At 42.5% G+C, this 27,734-nt stretch overlaps 1 protein-coding gene across 2 annotated transcripts in view; it reads right to left on the bottom strand.

Moving 5' to 3' along the window:
- Positions 1-1,886: 1,886 nt before the first annotated feature.
- Positions 1,887-27,734, bottom strand: part of LOC120372517 (hepatocyte cell adhesion molecule-like) — a 28,519-nt gene continuing 2,671 nt past the window's right edge. The window contains exons 2-7 of one of the 2 annotated variants that reach the window (XM_039489707.1): positions 26,110-26,292; positions 24,281-24,688; positions 16,294-16,410; positions 15,397-15,443; positions 2,830-2,886; positions 1,887-1,933 (exon numbers count right to left, since the gene is read on the bottom strand). In XM_039489707.1, coding sequence (XP_039345641.1) covers positions 2,830-2,886; positions 15,397-15,443; positions 16,294-16,410; positions 24,281-24,688; positions 26,110-26,152 — 672 coding nt within the window. In that variant the 5' untranslated portion in view covers positions 26,153-26,292 and the 3' untranslated portion in view covers positions 1,887-1,933. Of the gene's footprint in view, positions 1,934-2,829; positions 2,887-10,390; positions 11,278-15,396; positions 15,444-16,293; positions 16,411-24,280; positions 24,689-26,109; positions 26,293-27,734 lie in introns of those variants that run through there. The other variant, XM_039489706.1, reaches the window with a different exon arrangement.

Below are 27,734 nucleotides of genomic sequence, written 5' to 3' on the forward strand. Positions count from 1 at the left end.
CTACTTCACAGCACCTCTCTGAGATAATATTCATTGATGTATGTGATACACTCAGGTGCTAGAGTGATCTAATAAGTATCTAGCTAGAATGCTATAAATTAATTCAAAGTTAATTAAGCAAAAATAGAGAGAAAGCAATAATAGAATTAAAAAAATGCCTGAAACTTGATAGGTCATAGATGACAAATATGATTAAGTAGATAGATAAGTAACTAAGCAATCCAGTAGTGTACAGGACCAATAGGAGCAGTGGTGAGCTGGAGCCGGTTCGCGCCAACCAGTTGTTAAATTTAGAAGCCGGTTTAGAACCGGTTGTTAAAGGGGTGGGCAATGGGGAGAAGGAGGTTTTTCTGTTGTTACACGAGTGGCATCCAAACACGCTGCCCTGAGTAGCATGGTAAGGGGGCCAGGCTGGGGCTGGGAGGAGGGGTTGGATAAGGGAAAGGGAGCAGTTGGAGAGGGCGGAAGTTCTGGGGGGGTGGTCAGGGGAAGGGGAACGGGGGCATTGGGTAGGGGTGGGGTCCTGGGGGCAGTTAGGGTGGGTGGGGTCTCGGGAGGGGGTGGTCAAGGGACAGGGAGCAGGGGAGTGTTGATGGGTTACAGGTTCTGAGGGGGGCAGTCGGGGGCAGGACGTGGGTGGGGTTGGATGGGGGTCGGATGGAGGTCAGATGGGGGGACGACAGAGGGCTTGTACTCACTGGACGGTTCCCTACTGGGCCTTTGGCAGCACTTCAGCAGCGGGTCCATGACTCAGCGGGTCCTTGACCCAGAGCAAGTCAAGGACCGGTAGGGAACCGGTTCTTAAGACTTTGGCAGCTTATCGCTGATTAGGATCATATATTAAAACTACTGCACATGGCCAAATGCCATTGTTTTTTTTCATCTATTCGACAACAGTATCTAGATACTAGCGCCAATGTTTTCAAACTTAGGTGCCTTCAGTAGGAGCTAAAAGCGGTTAGCACTTCTGAAAAAATCAGTCTGCTTCTATTTATGTGCCTAAATGTGGTTTGAGGTGCCAAACTTTAGATGCAGCAGGTCTGAAATTTGAACTCTTAAATTTTGTTTAGTTTTAAAAGTAGTTTTATTAGATTGTAAAACAAATGGAAAAAGGAAAAAAATACAACCAAAGATTACTTTAAATGAAATAGATATACAGGAGTTGGTATATGCATATACTTTGCATACATATAAGAATGTGTTACATGCTATACGCAACATAAAGGACCAGATCTGCTATCCCTCTCCATGGGGGAAGTGGGATCTTTCTAGTCTTCCCAGTGGTAAGAAAAGCAGTGGGTAACCTAACCTAACCAACACTCCATTGTCCCCAAATGAGAAGCATGGAAACTCCATTTACCTGCATTTTCACCTCACTTATTGATTTTTCCCATCCCTCAGTCTCCTGGAACTGAATTCGGTTCTGCCTGGGGGTGCAGGTGTCCTGCACCAACTACTGGAACCTTGCCTCCCCTTATGTACAGCTGCTCTGTCAGGAGAGGGGCAGGGTTACCCCTCCTTCCTCCTTCCCAGTGTTACTGCAGTTTCCTTTTGAACATTCCCTTGTTAGTGCCTCCCTGTCTTCTCTGTGCCGCTGCTGTATGTTTTTTTTCCTAACTGCAACCACACATCACACTAAAGCAAGACAGATGCATATTACAGATGATCATAAAATTCATTGTGCCTCTACCTCACCTTCTCCAACATAAACTCACCCTTAGAGCTTTTATCACTTAGAGAAACCCCACTCAGCGGAAAGGTGGTGTGAGCTTGCACGTATGAGATCTAGGCTCATGTGGGTGGGATTCACTCTGCTCCTGTACAGCTGGAGTAGTTGGTGTCTGTGCAGGTGGAGGTGAAATTCACTGCTGCGGCTCAGGCCCAGTGCCCTCCTGCAGCCCCTCCTTCACCTTGTTGCAGCTGCTACTTCAGACTTTGGGATAGAATAGCAGTTACAGCCCTTCCATACTGGTCCTACAGTACAGTGTTGCCCCCACACCAACCAGCCATCCTCAGCCCTCTCATAAATTGACTTTGGGCTGGCTTAGAATCCAGTTCTGCTGCTCACAGCGGGTGCCCAGTCACTACTGGGCAACCGTCATCTGGTCAAGCCCTAGCACAGCCTCCATGTGGGGCTAACATGGTCCAGAGAGTCTTTCACCAGCCTCTGTCATCAGAGGCTACTTTCAGCCAGAGGTGAGCAAAACCCACCGCATAACCTTTGCAATGATTTCATGCCTCATGTCCTTACCCCACTCCCTGCTACTTGTTAGTAACCTCGTAAACACTTCCAGGTGCTCTTGATTATATGGCACTAAGATACCACCTGCACACTGAGAGCCTCTTCTGGAGGGTGGGCCATAGAATGAGGAGCCAGTTTATGCCTTTTGGAAGGCAAGACAAATATTTAGGAATTGGTTGGTGAAAATGGGTAAATGGTATCACACCCCAGAGTATTGTATTGACAAAGTAATGTACAACTCCTCACCCCCATCCTAAAAACAAAAAACAAACCACCAGTGATTTCAAAGTCGCAATATAATTTGGGATGGAAGTTACAGGTAAATGAAAGCAGCAGAATGAAATAGTACTCTGAGTGTTTCAGAGTGTGGTTCTGTTCTGAGAAGAGACTGTCAAAATGGTGTCCAGCCTTGGTATGTTTGATGTATAAAATTATGTCCAGAGGAACAGGTGGGAATCCCCTCAGCACTGACAGAGCAGTTAGTCATTGTGTAGATGGTTAGTGGATCAGGGCGTTACTGAAATTCCACTGAGTTTGGTGAAAAGATCTATTGAATTTATAGGAGACAGACAGAAGGACAAACTAACCTACAGTTCCATTGCTTGAACTCTATGGGATTTCAATAAAGACAGGCTGGGAGAAACCTGCAATAAACAGAGACAGAGATCAAATCACCTGCACCTGTTATCAGAGAAAACATTTTAATTAAATACTGCTTTTCTATAGGGAAAATTGTAATCTGTTGGTATTTTAAAGAGTTTATTTCATTGCACCCAGGTTTTGCTATATGAAACACTACAAATGTTGTGGCAAAGCCTAGCACCATATTCTATATATTTTATTATTTTCCAGTAACTTAATGGTTATCATAGGGCTCAAGTAGGTTCTAGAACAATGCTTCTGAAGGAATCCTTTGGCTGGGAATTCTGATAAAAATTGAATCTGCATGTTAGGGTAGGGCAGTAGCACTGATTAATGCTCAGAAAGATGATCATATCATATGGGAAATGGTCTTTTAAAAATACTTTGACCGGGGCGGCGAGTTATATGGGCTCGTGGGGCCCATACTCCAGCAATATTCAGGGTCTGGGGGCCCAGCTCCACCAATGTTCCTCGCCCCACTTCTCCCCCCGGAGCATCCCTGCCTGCGCCCTGGGCAGCAGGCAGCTGCCCTGCCACTCCATGCTGCACTCCCTTCCCGGCTGCTGTCGCTGCTGGCTACAAAAGGAAGTGGTGCCGGTAGCAGGCTGAGAGGGAGGAGGGGATGAGGCACAGATGTGACGGTAGCCCCCACCCCGGCACCCACCACAGGGGAAGTGAGTGGGCTTCCTGGACCTGAGATGGGCCCTAGAATCACGTGTAGTGACAGTGGTGCGGGATGAGTGTGCTGCTGGGGGAGAAAGGGGGCTCCTCTCCCCTTCTCTCCCCCCTCCTGGAGCTTGCTACTGCTGGTAGGGAGAGGTCTGGGGGGTGTCCTCCTCTGGCCCCAGCCCCAGGGCAGCCTGCCTGCTCCCCAAACTCCTCATGCCCGGCCCCACCCTAGAGCCCACACCCCCAGCCAGCGCCCTCACCCCCTACCTGTATCCCAACCCTCTGCCCCGAGCCCCCTCCTGCACCCTGACCCCTCATCACTGGCCCCATTCCACAGCCCTCACCCCTGCACCTCAACCCTCTGCCCTACTCCACACCCCAAACCCCTCATCCCCAGTGCCAGCCTGAGCCCTCACTCTCCCACTCACATCTCCCACATTGTGCAATATAGGAAAACTGTTAAATACTTACTGTTTCCAGTCCACTTTTACATTATTTTAAATATATATATATCAGCTTACAAGGCAGGTGTGTGTATGGGAGGGACTTGGATCTGTTCTGGGCACCACCAAAAATTATACAAACCTGCTGCCTCACCCTTGACGATTTCAATAACTATACAAACATAAGACATAATAACATAAGAGCAGCAAAGAATCCTGTGGCACCTTATAGACTAACAGACGTTTTGCAGCATGAGCTTTCGTGGGTGAATACCCACTTCTTCAGATGCAAGACTTGCATCCGAAGAAGTGGGTATTCACCCACGAAAGCTCATGCTGCAAAATGTCTGTAAGTCTATAAGGTGCCACAGGACTCTTTGCTGCTTTTACAGATCCAGACTAACACGGCTACCCCTCTGATACAATAACATAAGAATGGCCCTATTGGGTCAGACCAAAGGTCCATCTAGCCCAGTATCCTGTCTTCCAACAGTGGCCAGTGCCAGGTGCCCCAAAAGGGGATGAACAGAACAGATAACCATCAAGTGATCCATCCCCATCGCTCATTCCCAGCTTCTGGCAAACAGAGGTTAGGGACACCATTCCTGCCCATCCTGGCTAATTGCCATTGATGGACCTATCCTTCATGAATTTATCTAGTTCTTTTTTCAATCCTATTATGGTGTTGGCCTTCACAACATCCTCTGGCAAGGAGTTCCACAGGCTGACTGTGTATTGTGTGAAGAAATACTTCCTTGTGTTTGTTTTAAACCTGCTGCCTATTAATTTCATTTGGTGACCCCTAGTTCTCGTGTTATGAGAAGTAGTAAGCAACACTTCCTTATCTACTTTCTCTACACTAGTCATGATTTTATAGACCTCAATCATACCCCTTAGCTGTCTCTTTTCCAAGATGAAAAGTCCCAGTCTTATTAATCTCTCCTCATACGGAAGCTGTTCCATACCCTTTTCTGAACCTTTTCCAGTTCCAATATATCTTTTTTGAGATGGGGCTACCACATCTGCACACTATATTCAAGATGTGGCATACCATGGATTTATATAAAGGCAACACGATACCAAAGAACAGCAGGATGGAATAGCAAATCTGACTGCTCCTGTGAGAGTTCATGGCTCATCATACTCAGTGTATGTGGCCACAGCAGACAGTGCAGGAGGAGAGCCCTCATTACTGACCTCACTGTCCAAATGAACGTCTGTGGTATGTCATTGCAGCCCAGGAAGGAAGTTACTGATGCTCTGAGGATCTCTACACTATGCAGAAGGGCTTTCTTTGTAAATGTAAAGGATTTGAGTTTTTGCTCATCATCTGCAACAGGCAACTATAGCTACTGACCTTTTGAAGTATAGTTTGGGGGAAACTCTTACAGAAGGATGCATCTACCTTAGAGAATTGCACTGATGTAAGTTGCACCAGTGAGACTGACCCAGCACAGGCCATCTCATTTCAGGTGCCCACAGAGCACTGCACCCACTCACAGCACTCACTGCAGATGCTGTGGATTATTGCACCTAGACTGCAAGGGCCAGCACCGCTTCCAGGAGCAGGTGTTTAATGTCTGTGGTTAATGTGGTTAAAAGTGTTTTTACTTTTTTTTGCTTTGTACAAAGGATGCTTCAAATAGTTCTATCCTGCCTGAGATTTTGGGCATGAGTGGGGAGAGCCAGGGCTTTGCCTTCACCACTCACACACCAGATTAGGGTGTTACTAGCCTTTCCCAAACCACTCCTAGCATGGCAAGCTCGAGTTTACCATGACGAGCACTGTTACTTTTGGGGGTGGTGCTCAAGCAAGGGAGAAGCTTGAGGTTCTCCTCCTTTATTTGTTCCATTTATTAATGGCATGGTTTTATATTAGGTTGGATAATTTTGCTTTGTTTTGAGGTTTTTTGGGAGTGGTTAACCAGTTTCTGACTCTTTTTTGGTCTCCCCTGATGAGACTGAGACAGGAGAGGTCCAGGCTTGATTTTGGAGTGAGTACTTTATACTTCCTTACCCTGCTTCACCAGTGCAACTAAGCCCAGAAGAAAAGGATGATGATAAAGTTTTAAAAAAAGCTCAGCTGGGTCTGTCATGCAATAAACAATTTACAGCCAAAGAAAGTGAAGCAAAGGTGTAGATTGTATTGTGTTGTAGTGTATTTCTTAGAAATGGGAAAAGAGACCAAACCAAATAAGAGTGTGCACTAATTAAAAGTGATCTGCATAGGAAAAGAAACATTAATTTGTGCCCTTTGTTGCTTCTTTAAGATGCATGAAATATGTTGTTGGCTTTTTGGAGAGAGGGTTACACTCTTTTCCTTCTGTTTTTAACCTAGAAATATAAATATATATTCAATTCTCTGCCCCCAAAACCTTCTTAATGCAGAGTTAAGGTTAGCTCTGCTTCAAAGGGGATTAACATCTGGCAGTTCTAGAGTGGTTTGCATAGAGTGGGTGAAGTGGTTGAATATAGGGCAGGAGCAGACAGCTGGTGTTCACAAAGCCTGCCCTAAATGTGACTTTTGCCTTAATAAGGCCACAGTCTGACCATTTCTTTCACTGTCCCCATGTGCTGTGTTCCCACAGTGCTCCATATTTGGAAGGATAAAGTGCTATGATGTCTGCCAGAGACAAGTTGTGGCATTATTCAAAAAAGGGCAGAGGCAAAAGGTGTTAACTGGCCCATTCATCTCAACAGATTTCCACGTCTACACCAGACCATGTTGTAAAACACCAATTTTCAAGAGAATATCATTATGGCCCTGGGTTTAAGAGCAACCGGAATATTAAAAGTCACTCCTGAGCAAGAGCGCTGCCAGCTTTTTTGGCACCCTAGGCGATGGAAGGTCTCTCCCCCAAAATACCGACGATGACTGGGGCGGCCAAAGATCCGGCCGCTGCGGTCACCGCCCCCCAAATGTTAGCACCCTAGGCGACCGCCTAGGTCGCCTAATGGGTTGCGCCGGCCCTGCTCCTGAGTGGGGTGCTGGTGGCTCTATTTGAGAAACTCAAATTTGCACCAAGAAGAAGACCTGTATTCAAGATAATCCCACTATGCACGTGGGTTTTAGAGCATTTTGAGAATTAAAAGAGGCTGGTACTACAGGATGCACAAAAATATTAAAAGAATTTTAGCGCGTTGCTATCGTGTTATTCTTTTTCTGGGGTGTGTATATCAGGAATCTCTTGCTAAATTACCTCAAATTTGGACCACTAACCACAGCCTGGATTCCCATGAGTCACTGCAATTTCGAAGGCAATCTGAGTGAGCATGTGGATTTTGGTTGGAGCACTTAGAAAAACTGGCTGTTGAACAGTAAACTGGCTTCGATCTGAAAGCTTCTGGCTATTCTGTGGGTATGTCTATATTGCAATTAGACACCCACGGCTGGCCAGGCCATCTGACTCTAGCTAAGGGGTAGTTTAATTGTGGGGTAGACATTCAGGCTCGGTGCAACCCCAGCTCCGGGACGCTCCCACCTTATAGGGTCCTAGAACCTGGTTCCAGCCCGACCCCAAATGTTTACACCACAGTTAAACAGCCCCTTAGCTCAAGCCCTATAAACCCGACTCAGTTGACTTGGGCCGGCATGGGGTGTTTAATTGCAGAGTAGACATACCCACAGAATAGCCAGAAGCTTTGACCAGTACAGGATTTTTTCTTCCTTTCAGATGGATAGGTCTGAAACTAATGCCATTAAATGTAATGTACTGAGGCCCATTCCCCAGAATACATAGAGAATATAATATATTGCCAGTAGTAACCCTGGGAAATTACTCTTGTTTTATAACTAGCATGTTGTTGCATATCAGTATTAGAACTGGTTGGAAATCCCAACAATTCAAAATGTCCATTCATTCTGAATTCAAACAAAAAGTTGAAGTTTACTGTGAAACAATAATTCCAGAATATTTTGTTTTGGAAACATCTACGTGACTTAAAGAAATATTGCATTTCAATGGGGGTAAAATGTTTTGGTTTGATATGGTCAAAACCATTTCATTCTGGTTTTTACGTTAAGGTAACAGTGGAAATGTTTCAGTATTTATGTTGCAGCATTGTTACGCTGGGGGTTGGGAAAAATCTTGCTGAAGCTGATGGGTGCAGCTGCCTTCTATTCAGGCTACCTGAGGGAAATACAAAAGGCCCCTTTGTTCTGAGACAGTGGAAACAATAGGAGCCACCACCCTAAACAAAGGCCACATGTAATGCCAGTCAGAAATCTGAACTATGTGAGCAGAAGGGTTTCACTATGGGCTGAATGTAAATACAGAGGTGGGGGGTTGATTTGATTGCAGCTGTGTTTGTGGGGGAGGGGGGGCCTGTATTTACACTAGTACTTTTGTCAATAAGACTGTCGTTGGTTGGGGCATGAAAAAAACCCACATTCCTGACCAACAGACGCACCTGTTTCACTGACAGAAGTTTCACCAACACAAGCGCCGGTGTGGACAGTCCTATGTCTGCAGGAGAGCATCCCACCGACATAGCACTACTGTTCATTGTGCGTGGTTTAATTATGCTGGTGGGAAAACTCTCTCCCATCTACAGAGTGGCTAGATGGGAGACCTTACGGGGCAGAGCTGCAGAGGAACAGCTGTGCCGCTGCAAGCTCTCTAGTGTAGATATAGCCAGAGAGAGAGAGAGAGAGAGAAGAAAAACACAGCAGAAATGGATACATTCTGAGAAGGAGCAAAAAAGCCCCAGAGAAACCCTGGCAGCATGACTCTGAGAACTAGCTCAGAGAGTTTTTGGGCAGAGTGCTGGCTGAAAGAGGCTTGGAACCATGAGCAAAGAAACCACCCACTATTGTTTTATTCCTGCTGTGTTTAGAGAAATAGGAGTTGGTACATTGATTGTAAATAAAAATAATTGCATCAAATAAACACCTGACTTTATCACCAATTTCTCTTCCTAACCAGAACAACCCACAAGGCCTTGCAAAATTGACGAACCATTTGGGTCAAAAAGGGGTAAAAAATTTACATTATTATATAACGTCATAACTTATAAAGTCTAAATGAAACCTTTCAGCCTTATTAAAACAAGTCATTTTGACCTTATAGAAATGAAGTGTTTTACTAATTTCCTATGAAAACTGCAGCAAAATCAGTACAATCCTTGGAAAATGTTTGTTTTGTTGAATCAGCATCTGTTGATAGAAAAAGATCAGATGGAACATTTTTGACTGTTTCTAATTAGTATATACTATATCAGTTCATAGTAACAAGGCTTGAAAAGACACACCACGTCATCTACTCCATCCTCCTGCCAGGGTAGGACTCAATCCACAGATATGTACACATGATTAGTGAACATTAAGGTCAATGGGCGTTGCAGACGCTCAGTATATCTGAAAAATCAGGCACCAGGTGTCTCAGAAATGGAGGGACAAAAAAAATAATCAATGAACACTTCTGATAATCTGGCTGTGTGAAATAATCCCGTTTACAATTATATACATTGTGGCCACAGGTGAGCACTCTCCTTAAACTTTCCAGAGCCATAAATTTATCTGAAGAGCTTAGCAAAGATCAGAATTTCAGCACTGCAAGACATTTCAGTATTTCAAGATTGGGGCCACTTTGGGACAAAAACAATCTTGAAACATTGAAAGTTTGTGCAGAATGAAAAACTGAAAAATTTCAATTTGGAAACATTGAAATTTTCCATTTTGACATTGTCAATTGAAAGGAAATATTACAAGATTCCCAAATTGAAACATTTCATTTTGCTTTGCTCAGCTGACTGAAAACACTTTGTTTCAGTCAATTCCCCTATTGCAGCGCATTGCCTCATTGGAGTTGTAGTTCAGGCTGTCCAATGCCCCCGACCTCCCCGATGAGCCATACTCCTTGGTTGGACTACGTCTCCATGATAAAGCTGCAGCCATGCAATTCCCATGATGCACCACAGCATTCAGTAACTGGGTCAAGACTGTTGCCTCATGAGACAGGTAGTGTGACCAGGGAGCTCAGCCTATAGAAGAGAATGGGCACCCAAACTATGACTCCCATAAAAACAATGAGCCACAGCAGAGAGAAACAGTTTTATTTCGAACTGACTCTCACCAAAATGTTTTGGGTAATTTCAACCCAAAATATTTCCATGTGGGTTGAACCAAAATGGAGCGTTCTGTTGCCAAAATTTTCATGGATTCCCAAAGCCAGGCCTTTTTGGCTAGAAAATGAACCACGGAGAGGCTGTGACGCCAGGAAAAATAAATAACAAACGTTCAGCACTAGCAATCAGGTTATATTGGTTTAATGTATCAAGGGTATCTTCATAGTGAAAGGGAAAGAAACTTACTTTAAAAAGAATCTAAGATTCTCTGTTACATTTCCAGGCTCCCAAATTAAGGGAAGCCCATGGACATTAGATTCCTGCCAAATGAAAAATGTAAACAGTTGCAAAAGGAAGATCCTTCCTTCCCCAGATAAGTAGCAATTCCACACCCCACTCGCCCAATTCCTTTCATCTTCACGCCGTGTTTTCAAAATTACTTTAGAATAAATAAATAGCAGCTCATTCCAGGATCTTCATGGAGCACACAGACAACAGCAGAGCCTACAACAATGTACTGTAAGTTTCTTATTCTGGATACCACTTGATGGCACCAAATGCTACACAAACGACATATAATATGTACCAGAGAGCTAGTGGAGCAGGGGCACACAGGGTACATGTCAATGGAACACATACTAGTGCTTAAGATGTCCCACATGCTTTGAGGCAGGAACAATCTTTATGTTGTGTGTGTACACTGCTTGGCACAATGGTATCCTGATCCCTGACTCAGGCCTCCAGGCTCTACCCCAATACAAAGAGACAATAATGATACTCTACACATTTCAGTGCCTCAAGCTGCACCTAAAACAGATGAGTCCTGAGTTCACAAAGACCCTTATGTTTTAATCCATCATCCATTTATATGTGTAAAATACAAATACACTCTTCTGAAGAGTTGGGAAGTCTGGAAAATCCATCTAAACAATACTGACATTTCTGTCTTGTTCCCATTAAATAGGATAATTTGGTTATTTACAGCAGAGCTCTTGAACTGTGTGGCTCCCACAGTAACTACATGTGCTGATCATGCCTAAAACCAGCTCTGCATGTTGAGGTTACAGCTGCTGTTAAGAGAAGTTTATAGAGACATAATCAGTCTGTGACTGATCTGCACTGCCTCTGCCCAGCGTCTTCTCCAATCCTTGCATAAATTGTTGATACCGTCATTGGTAACGAACTTTCCATGTGAGAATCCTCATGATTTGGGACCTAGATAAAAACAAACACCCCCCACCCCCACTGAGTTAAGAAACTTGTTCATGGGGATCAATCTTGATTAAAAAGAGATTTATTTATATATCTATTATATATTTATTTATTTATATTTCTTTATCATATTACACCAAAGAGCAATAATTGGTTCAGCTGCTGTTCCTTCCCTATCTTCCTCCCTTGAGCTTAAAGTTGGGCTGGGAACTACTGACTGCAATTGAAAACAATAAAATAAGGGACAAATTTTAAGTTTACAGAGGCCAAGACTGACATTGTGACATACTGCAAATGTATTGTGATCTGAGGCCCTGGACCAATCAATGTATGGAAAATAGGCTCAGCCAATCAGGGACATGGCTCAAATCACATGATAGAAATAACATGGTCTTTCTCCTATGTGCTTACCTCATGGACCTATCTGTAAAGACCAAGACCATCTCAGTTTGCACCTTGCACAGCAGATCAGTGCAGAACACAAATGTCCAGCAAGAGGTAAACATTTGCAAAACACCTTTTATGGAGAGATCACATTTACTACCATAGTTAGAGCAGAGCAATGCTGATTGTTTAAGGCAGTCTGAGCTCAGGACTGAGGTCAAGCTCATTTGTGACTCAAGTTGAGTCGTTCACACAGCTTTAGTCATGGGCCTGTTTGTAGGTGGGTCAGTGGAACTGTCTGAACTTTTGTCTGTAGTGGGTGTCACAGGGAGCAAAGGAGTATTAGTGGAAAGGATGAGAGTCAGCCATGCAGAGCTTGGTGGGAGGTAAGGAATGGGGAGAGGGAAGGAGAGGCAGAGAGAGCTGGGGGATGGAGGTGGTGACATATGGGGGGCCCACTATCCACACTGATCTCAGCTTTATACAAGTTTGTGTTTAGCACGTGTGTGGTGGTTCGTGCAGCTTTGGTTTTAAAGTGAGCTAGTTCCTCCATCCCCAGCAGTAGACAACTTTGTCTTGCAAAGACAGGTGTCACCAGTTTATGTAAGAGAACCCTTGCTATTGCTGCAAGAAAATCATTAAATCATGCTGACCCTCAGTAAGGAGACTAAAGGTTTTAACAGCCTAGGTGGAGTGCGGGAGCAGGGCAAGCTGCAGACCACACTCCCCAGCGGGAACTCAAGGGCTGGATTAAATCATCTGGCAGGTCAGGTGTGGCCCTGAGCAGTAGTTTGCCCACCCCTGCTTTAAACCACCTATTTTCCCAGCCTAGACAGAGCCATTGTGCATAAGGGTTGCAGAATCATATCCCAATAAGTACTGTACAGAAAATAGGCATTACTAGCGTAAGCAGAGTCAGGATGAGCTCTACCCTGACATCTGGTGGTGAATGATGGCAAGTGTGGAAAAGAACTTAGGGGGCTGATCTTGTTTGCATAGGCACACTCACTCTGCCTAGCATGAGTCCACGGCAGCCCCAAATGGTCACTTTGACAGCGGTGGGATCCCCAATTTCTTGGTTATTGGGGGAGGAGAATAAAGTGTTGTTACCCTGATTATGTGAATGAAGGACTATGAGACTGTTTTATGACAGAGGGTCTCACCATCAACTAAGTAGCACTCACTAGACAAGGGACATGGGTTCCAAAACCCAGTGAATTGAGAGAGGTTGAGGACAGGTGTGTACACCTGATAGTGTGGGACCCTTTTGAGGGCCTTAAACACCCATTGCATCTTCTTCCTTTCCACTGTTAAATAGCAGAGCTAATTTTGATTCCATTAGGAGTCTAGCTAGAGACTGCTGAGCTGAATTCACTTTGGGCCAATGGTGCACCAGCACTGGGTCTCCTCTGCTACAAGCTAAAATCACTAAAAGTGCTAAAATTATTGAGCTGAGATCACTGAGTGCTGTGTTAACTAGTGGGGGAGCCTGAAGATCTACTGCTAAGCAGCTGGTAGAGCAGTTTGCAGGACAGTTGGAGTGGCAAGTGCAGTGGAGCTGAGCAGTTTGTGGGGACAGCTGGACTGGTTCATGGGATGGCTGGTGGAGTAGAGCAGCTGGTGGAGCGGAGCAGCTAATGGGATGGTTGGAGTGGCCCATGGAATAGCGAGTGGAGCAGAGCAGAGCAGTTTGCAGGGATGGCTGGAGGAGCAGAGTGGAGCAGCTGGTGGAGTAGAGTGGTTCGTGGTGAAGGCTGCAGCAGACCTCCATGGAAAGGTGGGGCAGTTGGCTTCAGCCCACATAAGGTGTTAAAGTGCCCCTTAACACTTTGTGTCCCCCCCACCCCCAATTCCACCCAGGCTGGGGGGGGGTAAAACTCTGCATATGAGCTTTTGAACTCTGGGGCAGCATTGACCAGGGACAGAGACTCTGGGGTTGTTGGACTTTGGGATGATTGGACTTAAGACTCTAAAGGAAAAGGACATTGCCAAACTTATTTGGAGGTGGGTCTTTTGCTCATGGTTTGTGTTATGAATCCTGTTTGTGGTGTTTCCCCAACGGAATGCCGCATTGTTTCCCTCCGTTATTGAAAGGATTTTGCTACACTCAGACTCCGTGCTTGCGAGAGGGGAAGTATTGCATCCTAGAGGTGCCCGGGGGGGTGGTATGTAATTGTCCCAGGTCACTGGGTGGGGGCTCTAGCCGGTTTTGCATCGTGTTATTGAAACGGAACCCCTGGATATTGAACCCGGCCCTTGTTGCTGCCAACTCAGAGGGGCAGAAGGGTTACACTAGTTAGGAGCAGCCTGACTGCGGCCTATCATTTGTCTCTGTCTGTCTACCAGATTAATTAAAAAATAGCTCTATCATTTCCAGTACCAATGAGCATGGTGCAGGACTGATATATGCAGTAATGTAAATTATCTGATAGATAGGAGAGAGAGGCAGAAGATAAGTGAAAGAGGCAGAGTACAATTCTCTAATTTGTGCTAATGAGATAATCTGTGGATATGCAAAATTAAAATAGTTCCACTTATATGAAGAGTGGCCAGAGGTTTCTGTGTGTAGCAGGGGAGGGGTAGGACAACAAGAAAAGGGGATGTGAATGATCATAAAGGAGAACATCCAACTAAGCTTCTTCTGTAGTTGTGGAAACAGGCCAAGAATGACTCATAGAGAGGTGCAAATCAAAGGCAACCACTCCCTTTGCAGTGCACCAGGGTCAGAGTCTAGTGAGTGCCTTGCAGGGCATGTTGCAGTTTGCATTTACTATGGTTAGTGTTTGATTATGCATTTGCTCAGTTCTTGGTGTTTCAATCTCTGTAATGAGATTTGCTTTCACAATGTTATGTCAGAGTCCCAAAATATTGTCAGCAATACCATGGAGAGCTAGTTGCTAGTCACATTCATTGCAAGGAAAAGCCTACAGTCACGTAAAAGCAGCTGGCAACATGGAAGAGCCAAGCTAGTGGACTGTATTTGCACTGATACTGCATTAGAAGAGTGGCAGGGAAAACTGGAGCCGTGAGGAGTTAATGTTCCCCATTTTGTTGTAATTGCACTGTTTTATATTTGCATTTCATATTTACAGCTGTATGATTATATATTTGCATATTTAGCTGTTTTTATTTCCCAAAATCTAAATAAAAATGTACAGCTGATCATTTAAGCACATAAAAAGTAGAGAAATCTCATGTTAATGCAACCTATAATTATTATTACTAATCACCTTAATTAGTTTTAGAGCTGAGCAAATATTTCACCTGTAATCATTTTTAGAAATTGTCTTTTTCTGTTATGTCCTGTGAATGATGTATATTGTCAGGAATTAATTCTGGGTGTGCAGATTACTTGCAACAAGCTGTTTGCAAACATTCAAAATTCTTGATTGGCTACATGCATCATGTCACTTACAGAACCAGGTTTCTGGTGCAAATGCTTATATCTGTTTGTTCAAAATTTGCTTTCCTTAAACATTCTCCCAAACTTGCTTATGAGCCAAATCCCTTGCTGGTCTAAATCAGCAGTGTTCCATTGAAATCAACTGGCTTTTTAATCGATATAGCTTAATTTGGTCAGTTAATGAATTAATGTAAAGTAACACAAGCAAGTTGTAAAGAGTGTCCACACAGGAACTTACATCAGTTTAACTCCATTTAAAATCGGATTTTTGCTAAACCAGTGCAATACATGTGTGGAGACACCAAATATCTGTGTTTTATTATATTTTACAGTACCTCTTCTTGTTGCTTTATGATTCTTGTCCTCTTCTGCTGAACTGCACCTGTGAAAGTTGTTTGAATAGTTAATATTTTACAGGGACTGTAGACATTCTGTGCTTCAGATAAGTGACTTGTACATTTTATTTACAAATAATTAACCTCACATTCCTGAAAGATCCATTGGAAAGTGGCTAAAGATTATGAGACTGATTCTCTCCTCACTAACACCAGTTTTACACTATGTGTCCACAGCAACTTCAGTGGCATTACTCCTGATTTCCACTGGTATAAGTCAGAGGAGAATCAGGCCTTTAGGTTTAATCATTTGGATTAACTATAGTATTTTAGGTACATATCCCTCTAAAATACTGTGTCTCCCTGTGACATTTCCTTCAGGAGGAGGTCCTAAAGTGTCCCTCACAACTTTCTATCCCTCCACCCTCAAAGGCTTCATATTGCCCTAGAGACATCACCTATTATTATTTGTTATATAGGACAATATATTGTAGTGCCCTGATATTGAGCTGCAAACACTCCAGCGTTTACATCTTGAATCACAACAAGGAGACAATGTGTTGCAATAGTGCATTGCACCAGCACAATGTCTTTATATACAGATGCAATGGAGTCAATCTGTGAGTTTTTATCCTGATACTATGTCAGATAACCCTAAATAAATCCATGTCCCTTTAGTTGTTTTGTGACAACTTCCACATGGTTTCCCAATGGATCAGGACATCCTGCACATTTCAGGACACAATGTAATGGGAAAGCTTCATTCTGGCTGGGAGGGCAGCACATGGACTTCCCAGAGGCTAGTCAAGGTCACTTGGATTTGTTGGTTTAAAAGTATTTTTGAAGACTCTGAAGCACCAGCAGCAGTGAATGAGGTGTACGACCAAGACCACTCACCCTTGTGCCCTCTGCAGAAGAAGAACAGCAACAGGAGGAGCAGGAGAAAACTTAAGCCTCCGGTGATCAAGAGTCCAAGGAGAAGGACAAGAGGTGAATTCATTTTGTTTCCTGTTCCTGACATATAAAAGGAAACAAGTTGTCTGAGTATTTTATAAAGAAATAACTATAATGACTAATGTATATTTTTCAGAGAAGGTCTTCGTAGGTTTCAGGATTGTGCTGAACTCAGGCAGCAGTGCTAGGATAGCGTAAGTCAGTGGTTCTCAACCTTTCCAGACTACTATAGCCCTTTCAGGAGTCTGATTTCTCTTGCATATCCCCAAGTTTCACCTCATTTAAAAACAACTTGCTTACAAAATCAGACGTACAAATACAAAAGTATCCCAGCACACTATTACTGAGAAATTGTTTCCTCTCTCATATTTATGATATAATTATAGAATAAATCAATTGGAATAGAAATATTGTACTTACATTTCAGTGTATAGAGCAGTATAGAAAACTTATTGTCTGTATGAAATTTTAGTGTGTACTGACTTCGCCAGTGCTTTTTATGTAGCTTGTTGTAAAACTAGGCAAATAGCTATTTGAGTTGATGTACCCCTGGAAAACCTCTGCATACCACCAGGGGCACACGTACCCCTTGTTGGTGTCATCAGGCATCAACCAGGCCTGAATGGACCAAAGTTATTTTATGCTTGTCCAGAGTGCCTCCATATTAAACTTTAGCTGAACTTCCAGGCCAGTATTAAGAATGGAATGTGTAACTGCTCCTTATCAGTGTAACACTGAAAGCCTGTTTGTATCTAGCTTAGGAGGAGGAGGAGGGGAGGGGGGCAAAGTAATAAATCCAGGAGTAAACCAACCTAACAGCCTTGAAAAGTTACGAGATGAATTGTTTGCTGTCAAGGATGATTTAATTGCTAACTATACAATGTGTGTACTATATAGGAGGGGGAGGAGAATAATGGAGGGGTAATGAGGATGCCTGGCTGAAGTCATGTATAAGAAGAGAGACACAGCTTGCATCTGTGTGCAGGATTTGAGATTGTAATATCTCCCTTGCACCTTTATTTGGGCTCAAATAAACTTTTTCTGCATTCTCCACCTTGGTGTGTTATTTGGAACAAAGCACACCGGGCAACGAACCACTGTTTGCTGCCTCAGGCCTTTTGGGCCGGCAACACCCTGGTTGAGAACCACTGGCATAAGTGATTATTTCAGATAATGTCTGCACTTGCTACCTGGCTGACTATGCAGCTATGGAGCCATTGCTACCACTACACCTTGAAAGATGCGCACTGAGTGACACAAGGGCTTCCGTAGAGCCCTGCCTCATTCACGGCATGCTTAGGAGATACAGTCAGTTGGATTCAGCTGGGAAAATAATTGATTTCTCAGTTTATGGGTAAGAAAAAGCCACCTACATTAGGACTTCTAGCCCAGTGGTAAAGGCACTTACTTGGGATGGCAGAGACCCAGGTTCATATCCCCCTTTGGAGCAGGGATATGAACCCAGCAGTTCCTCCACCTGTCGAGTGCCCTGGCTATCGGCTGCTCTGGGGTGAGGCTTTTAAACTCCCCTGCTGAAGCTATTGGACATTGTATGGACTATTCATTGGAGCAGAGACATGAACTCGTGTCACTCCCCTTCCAGGTAACTGTGAGAGTCATTCTCTCTCTGGCCCAGGGACCATTCAAGTATTTAACACAAAGTGCAACAGCTTCAACAGAAGAGAGTGTCACCCCAGACTAGTCTGTAGCCTGGAAGTCAGGGCTCTCTCCAAGGAGAGCGGAGATCTCCATTCACATCTGTGGTCTAAAGCAAGGATTCAAGCTTGGGTCTCCCACATCTCAAGTGAGTGCCCTAACCACTGGGCTAAAGGCTATAAGGTAAGCAGTAGCAACTCCTCTTCCTCAAGCTATTTTGTGACTCTAAACCATCTTATTTATTTGTTCTGGTCAAAAAACTATTTTTCCAAAGATGTTCATCCAGCTCTAAGTGGGTGTTCGGAGCAATAAGTGCTTCACAGCACATGCTCGGAGAATCAGACCCTAGAGCTCTGTGCCATTTCCTGAGCACAGAACAAAATATTCATACTCAAAAGTGTCTCACTGGGCAGTCAAGTTCACATGTGTAGCTCATCCTCGGTTTATTCAGATAACTGCCAGAAAGTGCTAAAAATCATGCTGATCATTCTATGCATGCACAAAATGAAATTTTGAAAGGATTATAACCCCATAGAATTAAACCCAATGTTCACTGATATGTTTAAAAGCATTTCTCCTCAATGAGCACTGGCTGCCTGCCAATTTCAGCTTTCTATCCCTAACTCTTTTGGCACCAGAGCTATTAAACATAGGCTGTAAGAAATCTTTCATCATAAAGAAAGTATATTTTTCCATATTCCAAAATTGCTGAACTATTTTTCTCAGTCTTTCCAAAACAAGTAACCTTTGGTCATACACCACACTTTGGAAATTTCAACTTGATCAGTGAAAATTTGGGAAAGTTTTGAGAACTAAGAATAGAATTTTGACCTTAGCTGGCACAAACACGCCTGCTTAATGAACGGCACGCAGCAATACAATACAGGAAGTGAGGAAGCGTTCTTGAGCAGTACTGTGCCTCAGAGAATATTATTATTACATATTGTCTGGATTCCATATATTTATTTTCCATTGTTGTGTAACAGCCACAGGCTATTTTTGATTTTTGCTTCTATGGGTTTTTTTGGTTTTTACTCGATACAACAACAAAACTGATACCTGGTCTACACTACAGAGTTAGGTTGATGCAAGGCTGCTTCCATCTACCTAACTACGGAAGTGTCTACACTCCAATTTCGCTCCTGCTGATGTAACTGCCCCACTACACCGACTTAATAACTCCACCTCCATGCAAGGCATAGCATCAAAGTTAACTTAATCAAGTCAATGCAGTGTCAATGTAGACATTGTGTTACTTACATGGACGGTTACTGGCTCAAAGGAGCCACTCCATAATGCTGCTCACTGACAGTACTATCGATACAAGTGCTCCTGGTGAAGATGCGCACCACCAACACAAGAAGCAAAGTATAGACACGCACAAGTAATGTAATTACTGCAGTGGCTGTATGCTGAAGTACGTTACCTTGACTTAAATTTGTAGAGTGGACATAGCCGGAGAAAGAAAAAACATCCAGCAAGGCTTAGACTTAATTCCCTTTTATCTAAAGATGAGCCTGACACTAAACTATACATATGAATACCCTCAAATGTTGGGTGCTCATCATATAGTGGGCCAAACCAAGAACCCAAATGTAAACAACTTAAAATATTGGGGAAGTTGGGATCCAGATTAAAATTTTGCAGGCTGGACGTACCACCAGTTTTATCAAAAGAAGATTAATTCATCTTTTAAAGTTTAACAGCCTCTTGGAATCATACTGAGCAGAAAAAGATTTATATTCAGTACTAATTAATTTGATTCAGTATTGGCACTTTGCAAAATTTTAGCAATGAAATTTGAAACCGCACAAAACTCAGCTATATTTGGGTTTTGTTACAACCTGAAAACTCAGACTTGGATCTTCTGAAGGTGCACATACTTTTCCAGAAAATGTAGGCTGGCTTATGGCTTTGCTCTGAAATCATGCAAAATTCCACATGGCTCTGATGCGAAACCAAATTAAATGTGATGATTTTGAATTGACATTTCATCTGAACACAAAATTCAAGGAAAAAAAATCAAGGGACAAGAGGCTGTCTTGGATATGTGCAATTTTCCCTGCAAAATATGAGGAGACCTCCTCACAGCAGAAGGTGCTCAGGTCTGTGGTAGGCACAAGGTAGTCTGGATTGACCATGGTATTTGTCTAGAACTGTTCTTTTCGTCAAAATTTGCCAGGTGCTATTGCTTTAGAGAAGAAAGGTCCCTGTTTCCTTCCCAATCACGGTCTAGGATCACATATTCCTTACACCACAGTTGGTCAAATTCCATACGGATCTTCCACCACTGGTGATCAAGCCTCCTGTTCTCACATTTCATTGGTCACTGTTTATCAGTAAACCATGACACTCTGTGTAGGTAACGGAGAGGAAAGGGACATTTAGGGCTAATGTGTCAATGGGTGTGGACAGAAAATAGTTTAGTGTTTGACCAAACCATTGACAGACTGAGCTCATAGGGTATGTCTACACAGTAAGAGAAGGTGTGACTGTAGCACAGGTAGGCGTACCCATGCTAGCTTTAATCTAGTAGCATGTGTAACAATAATGGCGAGGATGTGGTGGCACAAACCCACCCAAGAACCTAGATACACACTAAAGTTGCTAGCCTGTGCCACCACATAATCACTGTTGTTATCCCTGCTGACTAGATTAAGGCCATCACAGGTATACCTGCCCATGCTACAATCACAACTTCACTTGCAGTGTAGACAGATCCACAGACAAACAGCTCTCCAACTGGAAGCAGTGGAAATCTTCCTGATCCATGACTTCTAAGAGTGGGGGTTTGTATGGTTGCTTCTTTCCCCTGATGGGACTGTGGTAAGATTTTGATCTCAGCCTGGAGGCAGTGATACTTGGAACATGATAAAAGTGTGATTAGTCCCTTCCTGATGTTCACCTCTATGGTGATAAGACCTTGGGTGCGATTAGCTTTGTGAGTAGATTCCGAAGCTATCTTGGTTAATCCTATGTTTAATGTATGAAATTCCATGCTACTTTGTTGGAGGAGAACATTCTAAAACAATAGGAAAAGACCTAGTAGTGTTTCCAGAAACACAGTGGGATGACCACAACCAAAGGGATACTGTAATACATAGGTATATGCTATATAGGAAGATAGATTTGGTTGTAAAGGCAGGAGCAGTAGCCCTGTACCTAAAAGATTCCAGTTGAATCTAAAGAAATAGCATTTCTGAGTGGATAGAAGCATTCGGTAACATGTGCATGGCTACAAATCCCAAATGATTGGAATATAACAGGAATAATGGATTATACTACTGGCCTAAATAGCAATTGGCAGATCAACAAAGTAGATCAAGGAGTCCACAAAATCTATTGAAACAGTGACAATGGATAACTTTGGCAAACTGGGTATCATCTAGGCAAATGGCACATTGAGAGACAGTTTGCAGAAGCAATTTCTCAATGCCACAAAACATTACTTCTTGGAGCAACTAGTTCTACAGCACACAAGAGGAGAGGCTACTCTTACTTGAGTCTCAATTGACACATCGGAGCTAGTTTCAAAAGTAGCGATAGTTGAGCAACTGTGTAATATAATAATACTCAAAATATAATTGAGTTCAACATCCATGTGGGAAGGAAAATATAAAAAACTAGCCCTGTCACACTAAGCTTTAGAAAGGGGGATTTAAAAAAAAAAGAAGAAAAAAAAAGGATGCCAACTAGAAAGTTAAAGATAAATGTGAAGAGTTAAAAAATATCTAGAATCAGCCCAGAGGCTAATGAAACAGCATATCAAATAAGAGAGGCATCCATACCAATAAATAAAACAAGGAAAATGGAAGTCAAGAAAAAATGGGCAAGTGTCAAGGAATCAGTGAATATTCAAGCAGGAATGGTGTACTTCAAAAGTCCAATCCATGCGAAACTAGTTGAAAGGACCAGGAGGTAAAGCTGATAAATTGTAAAGTAGAAATGAGGGGGAATTAAAAAGGAATATGATGAACAATTAGCCAAAGTCATAAAAAGAAACTGCACCAAATTATGTAAGTGTGTTTGGTGTATGAAGACTGAGAGAATCAGATGATAGACTAAGGATATTGTAGAAAAGCTCAGACCTGGATTTTCAAAGTATCCTCTGATTTTGGTCATTTCAGTTTTTGGGCTTCCTATTTGTGAGACTTAAACACTATTACCACCCCAAGTATTCAAAAGTCATGACTCAGGTCAGAAAAAAATAACAAAATTGGCTTAACAATGATGAGATTAAAAAAAAAAAAGATTTGAAATCTTTATTTCCCTTCTGACTTTTGAGCCTTTAGGATTCATGTCTTCAAGTATTCTCCACAACAATGGGTGCTAGAAATTTCTTTTTTTTTTAAGTAAAGCTGAGATTCTCACATGACTCCAGGACCTGAACCTTTCAGATAAGCACCAGATCTCATGATATTTGCAATAAAATCACAAGGGTTGGCAACACTGCTTAAGACCTAATTCTCAGAGGCACCTGAAATTGCAAATTGTGGGTACTCAGTACCCCTGATAATCAGTCCCTAAGAATCCCGAGTTTGGGTACCCAAAATGAAGGTATCCAAAATTAGTCAAAACACTCTTGAAACTTTTGACCTAAATGACTACTTTCCATCAGTCTTCCGCACAGGGTACGTTGGGGAGATACCTATCCTGGCCCCACTGAAGTCAAGGGGACAGGATTTCACCTATACTTTTTTCAGGTTGTAGCATTTATCCAAGAGTTCTAAAAGATCTTAAGAATGAAGGGGCTGAGCTGCTAAGAATCATATGATTAAACCAGCTACTTGTATCATTAAATGAGCTATTGAGTTATGGAAAGCTAAATATTTATTAATGTACTTATTAATAAATGCTAAATATTATTACTACTACAGAGGTACCTATTTTAAAAGACAAAATACAGATGATCCTGTAAATTACAGTTAAACGAGCCTTACTTCAGTTTCAGGTAAACTGATGGAACTAATAACTATAGAATGTTATAAGACACTTAGATGAATGTCATTGAGTGAGCTTGTCCTATAAAAGGGTTTCAAGGTCCAACTTTAGCCCTGTTCCATTTCTGGTTCTCAACTCCTGGTCCCTTGGTCCCTGTTCCTGATCCCAAGACGGAGGCATTCTGGGACTTCCAATCCAAAGGGACCATGAGAATAGTAGACTGCAGAGCAGTGTATGCTGGGTAAAGGGGCAGGAATATAAAAGAACTTCTTTTGCTCCAATAAGAGAGAGACCAGGGAAGAGTCAGGTTCTGTTGTGATTGTCTCAACCTGAAGGAAATAAGACCTGTTATTGGTTTCTCCAAGCAAAAGGCCCAATAAGGGTTTAGGGAAAAACTTGGTGGGGAGGGGGCTAGAGGGACTTGGTAAAGCAACATGAGAAAGTTTTGTTTTGGGCTAGAAAACTAGAGACTGGGGGAAACCAGAAGAGATCAATAGCTGTTTATGAATCTCCATCACAGGTGTTCTGGAAGTAACTCAGTTTTGTTTGTTTGGACTCTTGCTTTTATCCCAGTTGGGAAGGATCTTTGGGGTTTGGCCAAAGGACTACAGTACCCTAATGAGTAAGGTGAAACTGAGGCAACAGCTGCTCTATGATGAAATTACCTTTGATACAATTAACATGATCTGATAGAAACTAACCAGTTTGGAACATCTGGGTAGGAACATTTGCCTTTAGACTCTGCTAGAATTCTCTCAGGGTATCTGTAAAATAATATTTGGTATTATTTACTTGTACTTTCCAAAATCCTTTTTAAAGTCCTTCACAAGGCTATTATGGCAATTAATTAGTGAAAGGGTGAGAGGTAAAGTTCTGCCATATATTGGAAACTGGTTAAAAAATAAAACAAACAAAGTGAAAGCACAACTCTTCAATATGTAGTATAGATAGGTTAATATTATTAATGGAAGTGTCCAATATATACTAGGCATGCTCCAAACATTCAAGACAGATGGCATCTGCTTTGGTAGTGCCTGAAGGATCCACACCAGGACCCATGTTTATGTATTAATGATCTGGAGAAGAGAGTCAACTGTGAAGTGAGTGGCCAAATTAGCAGATGATACAACATATTTACTTTAGTCATGATTAGAGAAGACTGAAGAACTGCAGAAAGATTTAGCTAAATCCTATGATTGGGTAATGGTATAGCAGATGCAGTTTAATGTACATAAGCACAAAATTATGCACATTGTAGGGATCTGCTTTTCATTGTTACCAATGGAGGGACAGACTTCCTCAGTGCTGTGTGTAGTACAAGTTACATACATACCACCCTCTGCATTTCCATGGTTGAAATGAGGTTCAGATACAGTTAATGTGATGTGTCTGGTTTGCTGTGGTACTTTGAAGGTGACACTGTAGACTCCGCTATCGCTGAGCTGCAGGTTCTGAAGGAGCAGAGAAGCATTTTCAGGGAAAAATACAGTCCGGCCTTGGTATGCAGGATTTATAAAATTATGTCCAGAGCAGCGGGTGGGAATCCCCTCCGCACTGACAGAGCAGTTAGTCACTGTGTACATGGTGAGTGGATTAGGGTAGTTACTGAAATTCCACTGAATGGACAGAGGAGAGGAAAATGGCCCCTGGAGTCTATAGGAGATGGACAGGAGGACAGAATGACCGACAGTTCCTTTGACTGACTCCTGAGGAATGTCAATGAGAAGAGCATAGGAGAAACCTGCAGAAAACACACAGAGATCAGCAAATCATCTGCACCTGGCACCAGAGAAAACTTACTCCTTAGAATAATTCACACTGTCTGTAGGAAAATAATAACCTAATGCTACTGGTGAAGACAGCTTCCCACAAAATATGCAATGTTTCAAACTGCACCAAAACTGAGCACACTGAGGTAAACTCTAGCGGCATGTGTCACGTTTTATTATATTCCAATATAATCATGGTTACATCATCAATACTGTAGTTCCAAGAACAGTGCTTTCTAGGGGTACACTGGGCTGCAAATTTGAACACAATGAAATCCACATGCGAGGAGAAGGCTGTAACCTTCGTTCATGCTGAACAACAAATGTCCAGTAATATGCTCATCCCCGGAGACATCCAGGGCTGCTCCAATTGAAGTTGGTGGAAATTGTCTATATGCATCTGAGGAGATGTATGGGACCCACAAAAATCTCTCAGAAGAAAGCTGTTTTCAGGGTTTCAATAAATGAACCAACAATGGGCAGGTCATGACAGTAATAGCAAGAAATGTGGCTCCAACATTTTGTGAAATAGGATCTCTTAAAATAAGCCAAAGAGCTCTCAAGAATGTTTAGTTTTTACTCATTTAATGAAAAGAATAAGGGCTTATGGGGTCAGCACCTGCACTATGAGAAAGAGGGAGGGTGAAGTCCAGCTGAATCCTGCCTCTCAGAAGACCCTTGAAGGACTTGGAGATGTAATATCTTGTCCCTAGCTGGCCCCAAAGACCTTGCTTGGTGGAGAGACCCCGTGGTACACCCTGGGAACCCCACATGGGAGATGGAGGAGGTCGCTTCGGACTAGGTTAGTGGGGGATGGGTTACTCCCTTTCAAAGACATCAAAAGGAAGAAAGGAGGGCTTGGGCCAGGAGGTGCCGGGGAGAGGGAGAGGGGTCTTCCCCTTGAAAGTTAAAGTTAATCAAACTTCATCCTCTCAGTGAAGGTGTGTGTGAGACAGACCTCTGACTACTGCCATGAACCCAGCCCAGTGTGCATGAGCTCCGAATCAACAGAAATCAGTGGAGTTTAAACAGCGTTTGTACTAATCTACAGGGAAATAAGGTAACATATGTTGTAATAGTTAATAGCAAATGAACCCATTCAGAAAGGAGGCCTGTACAATAAAACCTTATCATATGCTGCACCTTGTATACTCACTGTGCCCCCAAGGCTGAACTGTTTAATACAATCAAGCCATTACAGGCTATTAAATTAAATCAAATACAAACAGAAAACCTTTTTTGGACAGTACCAACCAGTTCCCTTTTCTTCACACGATGTGAAACTATGTAAGTGCTGATTACAATTTAGAAACAATGCAGAGCCTATTCATCAAGTTCAAGTTAGGACATTTCCAATGAGGCATTTTCAGATCTCTCCCCTTCCCATACTTACTGAGGAACAGCAGGATAGACCAGCAGCCCCTGCGTGACTTCATGTCTCTTCAGAATCAGTATATGTGGCTGCAGCAGAGAATGTGCAGGAGGAGAGCCCCTCGTTACTGACCTCATAGTCCAAGTGAACGTCTTTGAAATATCATCTCAGCCAGGAAGGAAGTTACTGACGCTCTCAGGGTCTCTACAATAGGCAGAGGGCTTTATTTATAAATGGAAAAGATTCAGCTTATTGCCCCCAACACTTGAAACAGGTATGCAAAATTGTAGAAAGTTTTAAAATAGAATCTAGCTGACCTCTTCCTAAAGTCAGTACTTATTAAAGTAAGGGCTGAACCTTATTCTGGGCCAAATTCTGTTCTCAGATACACTGTGTAAATCCACAGTAACTCCACTAAAGTCAGTGGATTTATATTGGGGTAAGAGAGCAGAATATGGCCCTTTGCTCATAATTCCACACCCATTGGGCTCAAGTTCTGTACTGCACAGTTATCTCTGAGAGGAGATCAACCATAACACTTTTCAAACCTTCTCTGAAGAGGCAGTGTTCTCTAACAAAGAGACTCTTTCTTCAGCTGTGGCAGGGCATTTGTATTTAATACATGTGACAGTAAAACAAAATTTTAAACAGTATTGAATAAAAATAACTTTCCCTCTCAACCTGGTTACACTTCTTTGGTACCCATGATGTCATAATTCTATTTCCAGTTTTCATAGATTCTTGGAGAAAAAACAAAGCAGATAAGACCAGGCCTTCTAATATACAAAAACAACAGTAAAAAAAAAATCAGACCTTCTATAAAAAGAAGCACAAAACCCCACAAACACTATCTTCTCTTAGCTCAGATATTTAAAAATTCCTCACACAGCAGCAACTACGATTAACAATTGCTACCTTGCCTCACAATGCAAATTATTAAAAAATACCAGTAAATTACATTTGAAGGCTCTGATTTAGGAAAACATCTTTAGTATCAGGAAAGTATTTAAGCACATGATTAACTGTAAGCACGTGCTTACTTTCAAAAGAAGTTAATGGGACCTAAGTACATGATTAAAGCTCCAATTCTGCAAACGTTTGCTCATGTGATTAACTTTACCCACTATAAATAATCCCAACACTTCAACAGATTTACTTACAGTGCTCAAAGCTAAGCAGCATGCAAGCAAGTTTTTGCAAAACTGGGACATAAGTGCTTTCTGGAATCATGCCCTAAAATAGGTTTTAGCTGGGGTTCCATTATAGAATGTATCACTTCCTAGATTTCAACATAATTAGAGAAAGTATTTTAAAGAAAAGCATAGCTGGATCCTCCAACTACATAACTACATAAGACTACATAAGACCACTAATTAATCAGAAAACTTGGAGGAAAGTGGTGGAGGGAGGAAGCGGGGAGAATATACCTAACTACGTCTTTAATTGAAGTATGCTTATACAGATGGGAAAATACTTTCATTTAGATCTTAATTTTCTGGGCCTAGTACATATTTACAAATCTCTTGTGGTTTAGCAGAGACAACTCCATGCTACTTTGAGCACAAGGATTGCCTAAACTAAAATTAATCCATGTTATACTAAACCCATCTAACATGTTGGAGTCCATGTCCCCAGCAGTTACTCAA

This window comes from Mauremys reevesii, linkage group 9, assembly GCF_016161935.1.
Source record: "Mauremys reevesii isolate NIE-2019 linkage group 9, ASM1616193v1, whole genome shotgun sequence".
NCBI classification, from domain to species: Eukaryota; Metazoa; Chordata; order Testudines; family Geoemydidae; genus Mauremys; species Mauremys reevesii.